The 15,718-nt window shown below is 39.2% G+C and overlaps 1 protein-coding gene across 2 annotated transcripts in view; it reads left to right on the top strand.

Moving 5' to 3' along the window:
• LOC149842867 (Acid phosphatase/vanadium-dependent haloperoxidase-related protein) overlaps positions 1-15,718 on the top strand; it is an 84,912-nt gene that overhangs the window by 33,559 nt on the left and 35,635 nt on the right. Inside the window, exons 2-3 of one of the 2 annotated variants that reach the window (XM_090001616.1) lie at positions 1,652-1,808; positions 3,121-3,171. In XM_090001616.1, the coding sequence (XP_089857742.1) occupies positions 1,652-1,808; positions 3,121-3,171 (208 nt within the window). The remainder of the gene's footprint in view (positions 1-1,651; positions 1,809-3,120; positions 3,172-15,718) is intronic. The other variant, XM_090001617.1, reaches the window with a different exon arrangement.

The raw sequence follows: 15,718 nt of genomic DNA, 5'->3' as shown, positions 1-15,718 counted from the left end.
CTCTCTCTCCCTCTCTCTTCCTCTTTCTCTCTCTCTTCTGCCTCGGTTCTCGTGTTCCTCCTTCTAGTCGCTACAAGGCACAAGCGGCTTGATTTGATTACCACCCCTCTCCTTGATTATTAATAGTAATGTCCTTTCTGTCATTTTGATGCTAATTTGATAATGTGTAAATAGTGTCTTCTGTAACTTATTCAGTGTTTTGTTGGGAGCCGTGGACTAATCTGCTTCTTAGCGGATATGGCTCTGATCAAGACCCATCCCTGAAATCTGATTTGCTTACAGGCCTTGACATCCAATTCTAGATTTGAGTCTCTCCCTGTTTAGATTTTGAGAAAGAGATGGCCTTGTTGAATGATAGTTACTTGTAGAACCAAGACATGAACCTGGTCATGGTCTTCCAAAGTTGGATTTTGGAAACCTTGCTAGGGAAGGTGTCCAATTGCTTGGGAGGTTTAAGCATCTATTGATTTTATTTGTATGGGGAGATCACATTAACCTTGTTGCTACAAAGAAAAAAGGAAAGCTCTCTTAATTGTCATGAAGCAGAATATAAAATTAAAATAAGATAATTCAAAATACAGAAAAAAAATTAAATCTACCAATTGTTAAGCTAAACAATTGCCACTTCTTTTCCCAAAATTAATACCTAAACATAAACTCTTGATTGAAGGGTCATTAACTCAATAAAAAAGGAAAAAACAAATTTCCCTAATTTCCTATTTAAGATTTCTCTATAACTCCAACTTTGGAACTGCCGTTAATGTAATTGTTTTGATGCATTTGTTAAATGGTTACACTTGCATATGTGATTTAGTTTTGAGATTAATAGATCAGCTTTAATGTTTTCTACTCATGTTTTATTTTTGTATAGATATTCTATTTTGGTAAATTAAGAAAAATATAATTACATTTTTGCTTCCCTTTCGATTCTTATTCGTGTCCCTTTCGCTTTCCACTCGAATCCTAAGTCACTTCCCTTTTCGTTTCCCTCTCGAATCTTGGTTTGCTTCCAATTTGATTCCTAGGTCATTTCCGGTTTGCTTCTCTACTCCCTTCCGAGACGATTTTCGGTTCGCTTCTAAGTCGTTTTGTGCTTCTCGCTTCCTAAAATTTTAGAAGTGTCTCGCTTTTCACTTCCTCGACTGATAACCTTAGTTTGAATTGGTCATATTAACACTTTCTTTCCTCAATCTTGATTTAATTACAAATTCAGGAATTACCACTGTTGAATGGGGACAGGGAAGGCTTTCTCAAACTACAAAAAACTTCCTCACCTGGAGAAATATTGTCTATTTTCCCATGTGAAATTGTGTTTCATAGTTTTGCAAGCATATCCCTGGAGGAAAAAGGAATGAGATTAACTTTTGGATGTAATATCTTACTCTATTATTAAATGGTAACGGTTTTGATGAAAAAAATTCAAAAAAAGCTAATGCTCTAAAAACATTCAACATCAGTTCTTTCTTCTTTTATGAAGCTCTGTTGTTACATGATTCTACTGATTTCTTTACCAACAAGGTAATATATGTAATGATGCTAAATTTCGGCTATTGTTAGGACTGAAGTATCTTATTATTTCTAGATTGCATGCAGATATCTTTCTTTCTAAATATTGTTTTCTGAGAAATCATAATTTATTTTAGACATGCAGGTACAAGGAAAGACGTTTTGATGCTAAGAAACTTGTTGGATCTGGCGGGATGCCATCAGCTCATTCGGCCACAGTTACTTCCCTTGCTGTTTCTGTTGGACTTCAAGATGGATTTGGAGGATCATTATTTGCTGTTTCAGCAATCATGGCATGTATTGTACGTATCTTTGTTATATCTGTTTGACCACTTACATATGCAGAAATGTTATCCATTGTTTATTTCTTTAAAAGTTTAGCATCTTTTCTTGAGTCTACATGTGTCATTCACATTTTTCATTGTTTCTGCTTTCAAGAGCAAAAATTAATATTAGTCTATGGGATTTCTGTAATAATCCAAGCCTAGAACTTTTAAGGTCTTTACATCATCCATTCATATCTTTTTATAATACAATCTAAATAAATAGTTCTTGTAGATGAATATCTTGATGACATTTGATAGTGTGATGGCTAATGACAGAGTTATGCTAACAAATCAACCTTCTACATCCACTAAACATAATTAATAAAACACTCAAACCATTAGGGAAGGACTCAGCTTGATAAGTGAATGCTTTAAATAGTTCACCTTTATGTACTAAAATGGTGGAAAAAAAGAATGATGATCGTATATTCCAAATTCAGTATAGACACAATGTCATGCAACTGTGGAAAATCTATATTACGGAAGTACAGGTGCATAAACAAGGTATGCTACATGTAAAGGTGGCACAGTATCTAGAGTTTGAAGATGGGGAATTCTATATATAGATTTTCTGACTGATATGATTATTTGCTGCAAATTATATTGTACTTTTTCATGACAGCTCCATATACTAAGTGTCACCATCAAGGGTATTATTGTAATTTTTTCTATGGGAATTGAAGACATCTTCTCATGTGTTTTTACTTAAAAATTTACTAAAATTCCATTGGTAGTGACAAATAATCTCTGAAACCATAATGGGAAGTTTTAAATTGCTTGGGATGAAAATTTGTGGTAAACTGTTTCAGGGCCACAAAAAGCTATAGGAGTTGACAACAGCTAGTTGGGTTGGATTTGTCTAACCAATAATTCCACAAGCAACAAAAGTGATGTATCAAGAAAATTTCTCTTGTACCATGTGTGTTGTCTGACACAAGCTTTTCTGACACGTATGACATTGGAAATGAGTGTTTATTAAACATAGATTGGTAGGAATGCACAATATGCTCATGGGTACTAGCATTAAGATCTCTTGTCCCTGGTGTGCTTATCTTTTTGGAATTCCTGCTACTTTTACCATGCAATGGAAACTACTGGTATTTTTTTAATCAACTAATTTGATAGTTCTTGTCATCGTTTATTGTTCTTACCTGCACTTCTTTATTCTTTTGTTCTTCCTATATATTGATTCTTTTTCAGGTGAATTTTCATCTTTGGAATCATTTTCTCCTTCATTTATGGATTTCATATATATATTTGGGTGATTTATGGGCTGACATGCTTACAGGTCATGCATGATGCATTTGGCGTTAGGTTGCATGCTGGCCGTCAGGCTGAGGTGATGCTTGTGGCTCTCTTTCGCTTTTCTTTTCCTTTTTTGGTCAACTTGGCACTTGCAATGGCAATGCAATCTGATATAATGTTGAACTGAAAATGAAAGAATCTTGTGTTTTTTAGTTCTGTTATTAAAGTTAAATGGATAACAGTTCAAACCAGGGTTACCGGAAGCGCCTAGCTAAAAGGGGAAGCGCGCTTCGGAAGCGCGAAACCTCGCGCTTCCGAAGCGTGGGGGGAAGCGTCCCCCTTTTTTGGGAAGCGCGTTTCCCTTTTTTGGGAAGCGCGTTTCCCTTTAATGGGGGACGCGCTTCCCTTTAATGGGAAGCGCGCTTCCCATCACGCTTCCCCCTCGCTTCCCCCACGCTTCCCCTGTTTTTTTTTAATTTTGTTGTATTTTTTATTTTTTATTTTTATTTTTTTCGCTTCCCCCTCGCTTCCGAGACGCTTCCTAGGTCGCTTCCGAGACACTTCCCGAATCGCTCCTAAGTGGTCCCACGCTTCCCCGCTTCCTAAAATTTTGAAAGTGCCTCGCTTCCCGCTCCCGCTTCCCGTATCGCTTCCCGCTCCCGCTTCCTCAACTGGCAACCATGGTTCAAACTCATGTAGAAAGAACAAATGACCTTATTTTGAGTTAGATTGAATTCCTTCTGTAACTAATTAACTTCATCCATTAACAGCGGAAATGCTATAAGTACCTTCAGATGCATAAAGTACAGAACCACCATCACTAATATGCACAAACTCCAAAACTTTGTTCCTTATTTTTATTTGAAATTTACTCTGTGGAGAACATATTCCACAGATATGCACAAGAATACATGAATATGAATGTGGAAAATGACATATTCGACAGATATGCACAAGAATACATGAATATGAATGTGGAAAATGACATATTCGACAGATATGCACAAGAATACATGAATATGAATGTGGAAAATGAAAATAAGTTGTGTTAATGTTGATTTCAGACAAGTTAGCTGCTATAACCTTTGGTGAATCATTAGTTAGTAATCGGTCAAGCACAATCAGCACCAAAATAGCCAGACAAATCATGTTCTCCAGTTGTCAAAATGCAATGCCTCATTCCATCAATATTTGGATGTTTTTTATTTATCATGGCACAAACCTATTGGTATGAGGTTTTGAGGTCTCTTTTTGATTGGCCAAGGTTACCATGCTTAGAGGCTAAGGTTCTTCGATGAGGAGATAGACATGAGTTTTTGGGATTTTTAAATGCGGTCTTTGTTCAATGAACAGAATTTTTGAGGTTTTGGGATAAGAATGACAAATTTATGGAGGTTTATCTTCATTCTATGCTTGAATCTGGACCAAATGAGGCAAATGGCTTGCTAATGACACTTTTGTAATTTGTCATGACCCTTAGGGGCATTTTTGTCCTTTTTATCCTATGTAATTAGTGTTAAAATATTATGTCTCTTTTAACTGTAAACTGAAATACCCATCAGGGGTATTTCAGTCCTTTTACTCAATAGGTGTCAGCCACCCTAATGGGCTAACATTTTTACTTTTTCTTTTTTTATTTACTTTTGCTTTTTACACTTTTTTTCTTTTTGACTGTTGTGAACTGTGGCTTCTTTTTGCATTATAAATAGGCCTTAGTGGCCCTTGTAAACATATTCTTTTTTGTGAGTGCATATGCAATATTGTAAAGCCCCTCTTGGGAACTTATGAATTGAAGTTCATTTTGTTTCATGCTTTTGTGCATGTGTATCCGTGCCTTCGTGCACTTGTGAGTGTTTTCCTTTGTGCCTTTGTGCACTCTTTATATTTCTTGTATTGTGGTGTTACACACAATCTCTTTTTGTAGAGATTTTCACATGGTATCAGAGCAAGGTTGTTTGGAGAAAGAAATTGGTGTGATTCTTCTCAATATCAAGTGCCTCGAAAAACGTGCCTTCAACTTTTTGGTGATTGGAGTGGAGGCGCTTCTTCATTCAATATTTTAGAAGATTACTACAACAAGAAAGATTTAAAATCTAATTGTGGTACGTATTCTTTTCTTTCTTCTTTCCTCTCTAATGGGTGAGAAAGACTCCCATTTTTCTCTTGGTTTCAAGCTAAATGGCTCAAATTATCATGTGTGGGCTAGAAATATGGAAGTTCACATCAAAGGGAAAGGGCTTTGGGGTTACATTCAAGGCTCGATTCCGGAACCCGAGCCTAAAATTACTTTGGTTAAAGAAGGGGAAATCAAAATCCTTGAGGGAGATGAAAGAACTAATGCTCTTGAGGAATATAGTAGGAAACATGAGGAATGAGAAATGAAGAATTTCAAGATCTTGTCTTGGATTTTCTCTTCCGTTGAGACAATGATTAACGCCAACATTATAAAGTTTAAAAAGGCTTCTCAAGTGTGGGAGTATCTTGAGAAGATGTATACTTCTAGGGACTTGTCCCATAAGTATTATCTTCAAAAGAGAGCGTTAACTCTTGTTCAAGGTGATATGTCTATAAGAGAGTATTTTGCGGAGCTCTTCAATTTGGGATGAGCTTGCCATGCTTAAACCCAAGTGGAGTGGAGAAGCCATAGAGCTTCGTCATAAGCAATTAGAAGAAGACCGATTCTTAAATTTTTTGAATGGGCTAAGGCCCGAGTTTGAGCAAATAAGATCTTCTCTCCTATCCTCTTTTACCTCTCATTCTCTTGAAGATGTCTTAACTAAATTAAGTGGAGAGGAAACCCGTATGGGCATTAGCAAGCAAAATCCTAGTGTGCTTACAATGTCCCCAAATCAAGAAGAATGTAATGGTGTTAATGCCGTTTCTAGACCCGGTAACAATTTAAGAACATATAAACCTCCTCATTTTAAGAATCAAAATCAAGGAGGAAGAAGAGATTATAGCAAAATCTCGTGTCACTTTTGCAAAGAACCGGGTCATATCAAACCGGTATGCCCAAAATGGAAGAAACTTCTAGCAATGGCAACTACATCTCAACCATTCAAAGAGGAATCTTCAAAAGAAGCTCTATCTATCAATCAAATTGTGGAGGCTCTTCAACCTCTTCTAAAGGGAGCTATTTCCGGTGCCGCCGTATCCACCTCTTCTCCTCTAGGTAAAACTTCTTGGCTCTTAGATTTGGGTGCATCCTTTCATATGATGTAACGCCCCAAAATTTCGAACCTTATAATTTTCTTGAAATAGTTGGAAAATTTCTTTTCTTTACAGAGCTTATTTCTAAAATCAGCGGAAACGATTTCTTTAAAAGAAAAAGGACAGGTTTGACAACCTTGGGCACGTTAGCGAGAAAACAAAGATTTACCATGGACGATCTGCAATAATACTTAGGAAACCATTTCTTCTATTTAAAGAGGGTATCAAGTTTGTACAAAATTTGAGTTTCCTCAAGAGAAAACCGTATCAAAAACCAAAATGTCCAGGAGAAGAACTACGAGCAGAAACAGTGGATCCTTAAATCATCTCGCAGTCGCGCCATCGCCTGATGCACCTAATCGTCACCTGTACCCATGAAATGGGTTAGTTTTGCGAAAAACTAGTAGGAGAGTACAAAAGACAAAGAACTAAATTAGGCATAGATAATTTATGCAGCAGGTAGTAACGAGCAAACTAAGCAAATAGACTGGAGGAATAAGCTAAGTACAACAAACTGAAAAGGGTGTGCATGCTCAATTTAGTTATTACTTGATAACCGGCCATGCAGGTACATACATGGCACGTGAGTCGAAACAGTCGAGTCCAAGCTGAGTGTTCATTATGTTAAGTGTTTTAAGATACCTCGATTGTCCGACTGAATCCTATTCCTATGGAGACGACCGATGGTCGAGAGAGTAAGTCCCCAAAGCCTGATAGGGATGCATCCAACTTCTGTAGAAGTGTTAGGCTAACTTATGTAGCCCCTATCCCTCCCCCTAACCTCTGATGACTGGGAAAAAACGGGTCTTTTGCCCTTTTAAAAAGCCATAAATGGTCTGTCCATCGGAGTTGGTACCCTTCGTCATCTCTTTTGACGAAGCCAGGTTGAATTGAGCGCGACGGGGTTTCTTAGCCGTTGCCTCATTCTTCATGCTCTGGTCCATTAGATCGAAATGAGCATCTTGCCTATGAAGGCGATCCCATTTTTTTTATATGTGTTTTCAACAACGCGCACAAAGCACTAATCGAGGTCATAAGACTCTCTCATCCAATCGTCGTAGTACTAACCATGGTTGCCAGTTGAGGAAGCAGGAGCGGGAAGCGATACGGGAAGCGGGAGCGGGAAGCGAGGCACTTTCAAAATTTTAGGAAGCGGGGAAGCGTGGGACCACTTAGGAGCGATTCGGGAAGTGTCTCGGAAGCGACCTACGAAGCGTCTCGGAAGCGACCTATGAAGCGTCTCGGAAGCGACCTAGGAAGCGTCTCGGAAGCGAAAAAAATAAAAAATAAAAAATACAAAAAATTGAAAAAAACAGGGGAAGCGAGGGGGAAGCGTGATGGGAAGCGCGCTTCCCATTAAAGGGAAACACGCTTCCCAAAAAAGGGGGACGCTTCCCCCCACGCTTCGGAAGCGCGCTTCCCCTTTTAGCTAGGCGCTTCCGGTAACCCTGGTACTAACATGCTTCGCATGTTTAAGAGTACACTTACGAGGAAAGGGATACAGGTCCTTAATAGGAGCCTCAGGAGTATGTTTCGCAAAGATATAATGTTTTTAAAAAGCTATTTTAACATTTCAAATCTTTCGAAACGACACACAACTTGCCAACATATGGCATGTGATTTTCTTGAATCTGACAACTGATGACGCAGTGTCTAGGTGCTATGCAAGTCACAACACTGGTTTTGGTAAATGGGCTTCACAAATGAACCCATCACCCAACAACTTGATCTTGCCCCAGATCAAGGGTTTTTCCAAAACATATCGGGTAAAAAGTGGAATAGGTATTCCTCCCGAATACGCTGAGTCTATGGCAAGGCAAAAACGAGAGACAATAATGCGAAAAACAAGAGCCTGGGCGCGAAGCGCGACGGCAAACGGAAACAGGAAATGAAAAAGCAAAGGACAAGGATCGCGAACCCGCGTCCTTGAATTAAAAGACAATAAGCAGTAAATACGAAAGTAAAAGCCTGGGCGCAAAGCGCGACGACAAACTGAAACAGGAAATGCGAAAGCAAAGGACAAGGATCGCGAAACCGCGTCCTTGAATTAAAAGACAGTAAGTAGTAATTGCTAAAACAAAAGCCTGGGCGCAAAGCGCGACGACAACAGAAATAGGAAATGCGAAAGCAAAGGACAAGGATCGCGAAACCGCGTCCTTGATTTAAAAGTGTACTTATATACGTATATGTATATAAATATATCATTAAGTCCTTTCGATCTTTAATTATTTAAGCTTGATTTAATTATTTAAGTCCTTGTGCAACTTCTCCTACCTTGGGGTATTGCGAGAATGAAGTCGTCTACGAACGTAGGTGATTGTCGGTTTAGTTCGCGGGGCGCGAACGGGCTCCGTTGCGTAACACTGCAAAAGTACGTAGTTTAGAATGCATAAAATGAATATAGATAGGGAGAAAGCTCAGTTTCTTCGCAATCCACTGCAGGGGTTATCGGCCCCTACAGTTGCGAAAGAGAACGGGGTAGGGTCCAATGACCCATGCCGTTAAAGGAGATGGGTGCAGGGGCCATCGGCCTCTGCCGGATCTCTAAAGGAGGGCAAGGGCCATCGGCCCCTGCCGTGATAATAGTAAGAGGGGCAGGGGCCTTTGGCCCCTGCGGAGTCTTCAAAAGGAGGGGCAAGGGCCTTCGAGGCCCTTGCCGGGTTTTAAAAGAAGGTGGGGTAGGAGCCTTCGGCTCCTGCCAGCTTTTTTTTTTTAAAAGAAAGGGGCAGGGGCCGATGGCCCCTACCAAGGAAATGAATAGGGTGGGGGAGAGTGCAGGGGCCAAAGGCCCCTGCTGAGCCTTTGCTCGACAACAAAAGAGATAGGGGCCAAAGGCCCCTGTCGGTTTAAAAGAGGGGCAGGGGCCATTGGCCCCTGCTCGGTTTCCGAGAGATGAGGCAGGAGCCTTCGGCTCCTGCCTCCTTTCTTAAGGAGAGGGGTAGGGGCCATCGGCCCCTACATGAAAGGGAAGGGCAGGGGCTATGGCCCCTGTCGAAATGGTGAAAAGGGCAGGGGGCGGAGCCCCCTGCCTGCTAAGAGGATGAGGGCAAGGGGGGCGGAACCCCTTGCCTGCTGAAAAAGAGGAAGGCAAGGGGGCAGAGCCCCTTGCTTGACGGAAAAGGGAGGAGGAAGGCTCGGCAGGGGCGCCGACCACCTGCCGGCCTTCCGGCGAATCAGAGGAAGAAAAGAGAGGGGCCTACTTGGGCTGCTGAGGGAAGGGAGGTCGCCGGGAAGGGGGGCTCGCCGGAGAGGTGACCGCCGTGAAGGGGGGCTCGCCGGAGATGCAAAGAGAGAGAGAGAGACGAGGGATGGAGTCTGGGGGAGAGAGAGCAGAGACAGAGGGGAGAGAGACGAGAGATGAGAGACGAGAGATGAGAGAGAGAGAGTCGGGGGGTCGGGGGAGGCTCGTAAGCCCTCCCCTCTCCCCTCTCCCCTCTCGCCTTTTTATAGGGAGGGGGCGCACACAGGGCCCGCCCTTTGTGTCGCTGGAGATCCCCCTCCCTCTGCGGGCTGCCAGCCCTTCTGAAAAGGGTTTTCGAGGGGCTGGCACGGGTTGGATCTGGGTCGGGTCTGGACCCGACCCAGGTCCGATCTCTTTTAATTTTTTTTTTAAACTGGGTTTTACATATGACCCCAAACATTTCATCTCTTTTCAAGTATTCTAAAAATGTGTCACCTTCTTTTGTTTCGACCGCGGATGGTACTTCTCTAGAAATTAAGGGAATTGAAAATTTTAAAACCCAAAACTTCTTTATTCTAAAAATTAGACTTATACCAAAATTAAATTTAAACTTGCTTTCCGTTTCTCAACTCACGGACCTTGGGTGTAACATTCAATTCTCATCTAATAAATGTTTAATACAGGATCACCGGTCCGGGAGATTGATTGGGGAAGGCTCTAGGAAAGGAGACTTGTACTATGTGGACTTTCTTCAAATTCCTAAAAACACCTTTTGTAATGTGGCCCAACATAAAGACATAAATGTTTGGCACAAGAGACTTGGTCATCCCAACATTACCAAGTTATCCTATCTACATTTTGTTAAAGATCTTTGTAAAAATACTTTCTCTTGTAATGATTGTATTCTTGGAAAAATGTGAAGTATACCTTTTGAACCAAGAACTATGTTTAGTACTAAACCTTTTGAAATTATTCACTCGGATGTTTGGGGACCGGCACCTGTCATATCCAAAGGTGGTTTTGCTTATTATGTGATTTTTGTGGATGATTTCTCACGATATTGTTGGATACATTTTCTCAAACATAAGCATGAAGTTTTTTCATGTTTTAAAACATATCATATGATGATTAAAAATCAATTTAATAGTAATTTAAAGATATTTAGGACCGATTCCGGAGGTGAATATCTCTCTAATGAGTTTAAGAAATATCTTGAGGATTGTGGCATTGTCCATCAAAGATCGTGTCCTAAGATCCCACAACAAAATGGTTTGGCCGAAAGAAAGCATAGGCATATCATTGAAACCACTAGAACCCTTCTCATTTCCCAAAATATTCCTAAAAATTTTTGGGCCGAAGCGGCTCTTGCTTCTGTCTATCTTATCAACCGACTTCCATCCAAAAATTTAGATAAAATTTCTCCCTTTGAGATTCTATATGAAAAAGAACCTGATTATAATAGGTTGAGAGTTTTTGGTTGTAAGTGCTTTGTTCTTACCGATAAAAATGATAAACTCTCACCAAAAGCCATTCCTTGTGCTTTCCTTGGCTATTCGGAAACTCAAAAAGGATTTCGATGTTATGACTCTAAGAATGATAAATTATATGTTTCAAGGAATGTAACTTTTTTGGAAAATGATAGTGGTTTTGAAAAAAATGAATCTCATTTAGAAAATGCCGATTACTCCTTTCTTTTTGACCTTTTATCTAAGGATGATGATATCTCTAGTGATGATGAATCAACATATAATAGTGAAAATGAAATGGTTGTGATCAACAATAACTCTAACCCTTCTACTCCTCAAGAAGAAAATGTATCTAGAGAACCCATCACTTATTCGCATAGAGATAGAAGCACCTTTAGGAGTGCTATTGAACTATATAGTGAACCTAGTGAGATTATTTCCACTCATGATTTCATCCTAGGAGAACTGAAAGAACTAGAAGGACTCCCTCTAGATTCGTATCTTTTGATTCTTTCTCTCCTAAATATCGAGCTTGTTTGAGTGCCATTCACTCTTATTTTGAACCAAAATTTTTTGGAGAAGCCAAACAATGTACTGAATGGAGAGAAGCCATGGAGAGTGAACTCAAAGCTCTTAAGAAAGCTAACACTTGGGAATTTCAATCTCTTCCCAATGACAAGTAAACTATAGGATGTCGATGGGTGTTCAAGGTCAAGACTAAGAGTGATGGTTCTCTTGAAAGGTATAATGCTCGTCTTGTAGCTAAAGGGTACAATCAAGAATATGGGATTGACTATGAAGAGACATTTGCTCCAGTAGCTCGTATGGTTACTGTCAGATGTCTTATCACCATTGCTTCAATTCGAAAATGGAATATTTACCAAATAGATGTCAAAAATGCATTTTTAAATGAAGATCTTAATGAAGAAGTTTACATGGATGCTCCACCTGGTATGAAAATCCCTAAAAATAAAGTTCTTCGTCTTCGTAAAGCTCTTTATGGACTGAAACAAACACCCTAGGCTTGGCACGATAGGTTTAACAATGTAATGACTGAAAATGGTTTCACTTCATGCTATACTGACACTGCATTGTTTGTTAAGAAATCTGATGCAGGGATTGTTATATTATTGTTATATGTTGATGATATGTTAATAACAGGTGATGATATCAAATGAATCAAGAGCATTAAATCTATTTTGACTTCAAAATTTGAAATGTCAGACTTAGGATTTCTGACATATTTTTTGGGAATTGAGGTTGCCTATTCTCAGAGAGGCTATTTTTTGTCTCAAACTAAACTTGCTTGTGAGATTCTTGATAGATCAGGAATCACAGATGACAAGGTATGCGAAACTCCTGAAATAGTAGGTTCGAAGGTGAAGATTGATGATAGGATTCTCTTAAAAGATCCCACACCTTACCGACAACTGGTTGGATCCCTAACGTATCTCAGCATTATCAGGCCTGATATTTCTCATGCAGTACATGTTGCTAGTCAATTTCAACATGCACCTACTACAGTCCATATGAGCGCCATCCTTCGCATCATCAGATACATAAAGGGTACATTAAACAAGGGAGTATTTCTATCTTCTACGTCTGAATTAAGTTTAATTGCTTATACTGACTCTGATTGGGGAGGTGACACAAATAACCGTCACTCCACCACTGGTTTCTGTGTTTTTTTAGGTGAATCATTAATCTCTTGGAGATGCAAGAAGCAACAAAAAATATCGCTTTCATCCACCGAAGCTGAGTATAGAGCCATGACATCTACTACCATGGAGATTGTTTGGATTCGCAACTTGTTGGAAGATATGAATATTCAAGTTCAAGGGCCCACAAAATTATGTTGTGATAATAAAAGTGCAATCTACATTGCCAAAAAGTACACATTTCATGAGCGCGCGAAGCATATCGAGATGGACTGCCACTATGTTCGTGAAGAATATTTAAGAAAAACCATTGACCTTCCTTATGTTACATCAGAATATCAACTGGCAGACTTCTTCACCAAGGCGCTGTGTTCTCCAAGATTTAACTTCCTTCTTGGCAAACTTTCGGTCGTGACACCCTAAGTTTGAGGGGGAGTGTTAAAATATTATGTCTCTTTTAACTGTAAACTGAAATACCCATCAGGGGTATTTCAGTCCTTTTACTCAATAGGTGTCAGCCACCCTAATGGGCTAACATTTTTACTTTTTCTTTTTTTATTTACTTTTGCTTTTTACACTTTTTTTCTTTTTGACTGTTGTGAAAGGGACAACTCGATATAGCTGTTGGAGCTGCCCCAACAGTCACAAATGTGACCGTTGGGTGCAGCTCCAACAGTCATATTGAGCTGCACCTGTGGCTTCTTTTTGCATTATAAATAGGCCTTAGTGGCCCTTGTAAACATATTCTTTTTTGTGAGTGCATATGCAATATTGTAAAGCCCCTCTTGGGAACTTATGAATTGAAGTTCATTTTGTTTCATGCTTTTGTGCATGTGTATCCGTGCCTTTGTGCACTTGTGAGTGTTCTCCTTTGTGCCTTTGTGCACTCTTTGTATTTCTTGTATTGTGGTGTTACACACAATCTCTTTTTGTAGAGATTTTCACAATTAGTACAGCCCACTAGGGACTATTTTGTATTTTTTCCTTTTCTTTTTATTATTTGACTGAGGGCATTTTGGTCTCTTGCCATAGAGCCGTTGGGTCTCATCCAACGGTCGGCTCTATGGGAGACCCCCCTCCCTTGGTCCTCTTTGGTGTATAAATAGGGGCTGTTAGCCCCTCTCTTCCTCAATGCTTTTAGCATATTATCACTACAATTATTTGTATCTTTTATGTGTTCTTGTTTGTGAACATTGTGCTTAGCCCTTTGTGGCTCTTTTTATCTTGCCTATAAGTAGCTTCTTACTTATGTGGTTGTGCACTCTCTGTAGCCTCTTGTATCTCTCTTGTGCACTTGGATTTCATTACATGGTATCAAAGCCCTTTGAGTTCTTTTGATCTTAGAGGCCTTGTTCGTGGTAATAGAGGATTGTGTGCTTGTGATTAAAGTGTTTGGCCTCATCTTCTTCTTTATGCCTCTATTTTTGTTCATCATGGAACATAAATCAAGAGTTGAGTTCTCTTTTAAACTCAACGGATCCAACTATATGATGTGGGCTTCAACCATGAAAAATCACCTCAAATGCAAAAAACTTTGGGGATTCGTGATGGACACTACTCTTAAACCCTCTTTGAAGCTTACCAAAATCGAAAAAGGTGTTAAGAAGGCCCTTAAAGGAGATGTTCAAGTTAAAGCTATCTATGAACACCAATCAAAGGTAGAAGATTGAGAAAACAACCATGCTAAGATTTTAGCATGGTTCATGAATAATGTTGACATAAAAATATGTGTCAATATTGCTAAATTTAGAAAAGCCAATGAGGCATGGTTCTTTTTTAAGGGTTTGTATACCCCAAAAGATCTTACTAGACAATATTTTCTACAAGACAAGATTAAAACCACTAAACAAGGGGACATGAATGTCCATGATTTTTTTAGTACTTTGTCTCCTATTTGAGAAGAATTGACTCTTCTTGAGCCAAAATGGGTGGCCACTCAAGATATTGAGCTTAGAAGAGAGCAAGTTGAGAGAGAACACTTCTTTCAATTCCTTCATAGCCTAAGGCCGAAATTTGAACAAGGTCCTCTCTCATTCATAAAACTTTGGCTTTGCCTCTTGAAGATACTCTTGACGAAGTATGCCAAGAGGAGACTTGCCTTGACATGACTACGAAGGGAGAAGATGTTTTGGCCGTTACTAGGCCGGGTATCAATGTAAGGGCCTACAAGCCCCCTCACTTTGTAAGGCAAAATAAGTATAATAGTGGATATAGGAAGGGCGTTATTTGTTATTTTTGTAATGAACCAGGACATATTAAACCAGTTTGCTCAAAGCTTAAAAACAAAATTGCTTCCGTTAGAGAAATCACACCAAAGAAGGAAGAATCAAGCAAAAATGAAGGAGATATTAAAGAAATACCTAGTCAAATATTAGAAGCACTACAACAACTTAAATTATTCTCTATTTCATGTGCCGCCATTGCATCTTCTTCATCTCCTCCAAGTATGTGAATTCTTGACTCAGGTGCTTCCTTTTATGACTTCTCATGAGAATTCCTTTTCCGAAGTTTGCACTAATTCTATTTCATCTTATGTCTCAACGGCCGATGAAACCTCTTTAAAAATAAATAGTATTGGAACTCTTGATTAAAAAACTTCTCAAAAATTTCTTGTTTTAAAAATAAGGGTTCCAAAATTAAATTTAAATCTTTTCGATGTCTCTTAAATTTTTGACCATAGTTGCAAAATTTCCTTCTCATCTAAATATTGCACCATGTAGGATCTCCAGTTAGGGAAGCTGATTGGGCAAGGCAATAGGAGAGACGATCTTTACTGTATGAACTTGTTGACACTTCTACCCAGTCATTTTGTAATTATGTACAAAACAAAAGTTTTGACACTTGTCATGAGAGACTTGAGCATCCTAGTTTTTTGAAGATGTACCTCTTTCTTTTTTTTGAAAATATTTGTAATCAAAATGATATATCTTGTAAAGATTGCATTTTTGGAAAAATGAAAGCTATTCTTTTTTCCCATAGATCTTTCATTTATACTCGTTCGTTTGAATTAGCGCATTCGGATGTATGGGGCCCTTCACCGGTCATATCGAAAGGTTACTCCTATTATGTTATTTTTGTTGATGATTTCACTAGATACGCATGGGTTTACTTTCTAAATCTTAAATT

The sequence above is a fragment of the Nuphar pumila genome, chromosome 3 (genome assembly GCF_984573655.1).
Source record: "Nuphar pumila chromosome 3, dmNupPumi1.hap1.1, whole genome shotgun sequence".
In the NCBI taxonomy this organism is placed as follows: Eukaryota; Viridiplantae; Streptophyta; class Magnoliopsida; order Nymphaeales; family Nymphaeaceae; genus Nuphar; species Nuphar pumila.
This window is presented reverse-complemented; position numbering and strand designations above follow the sequence as displayed.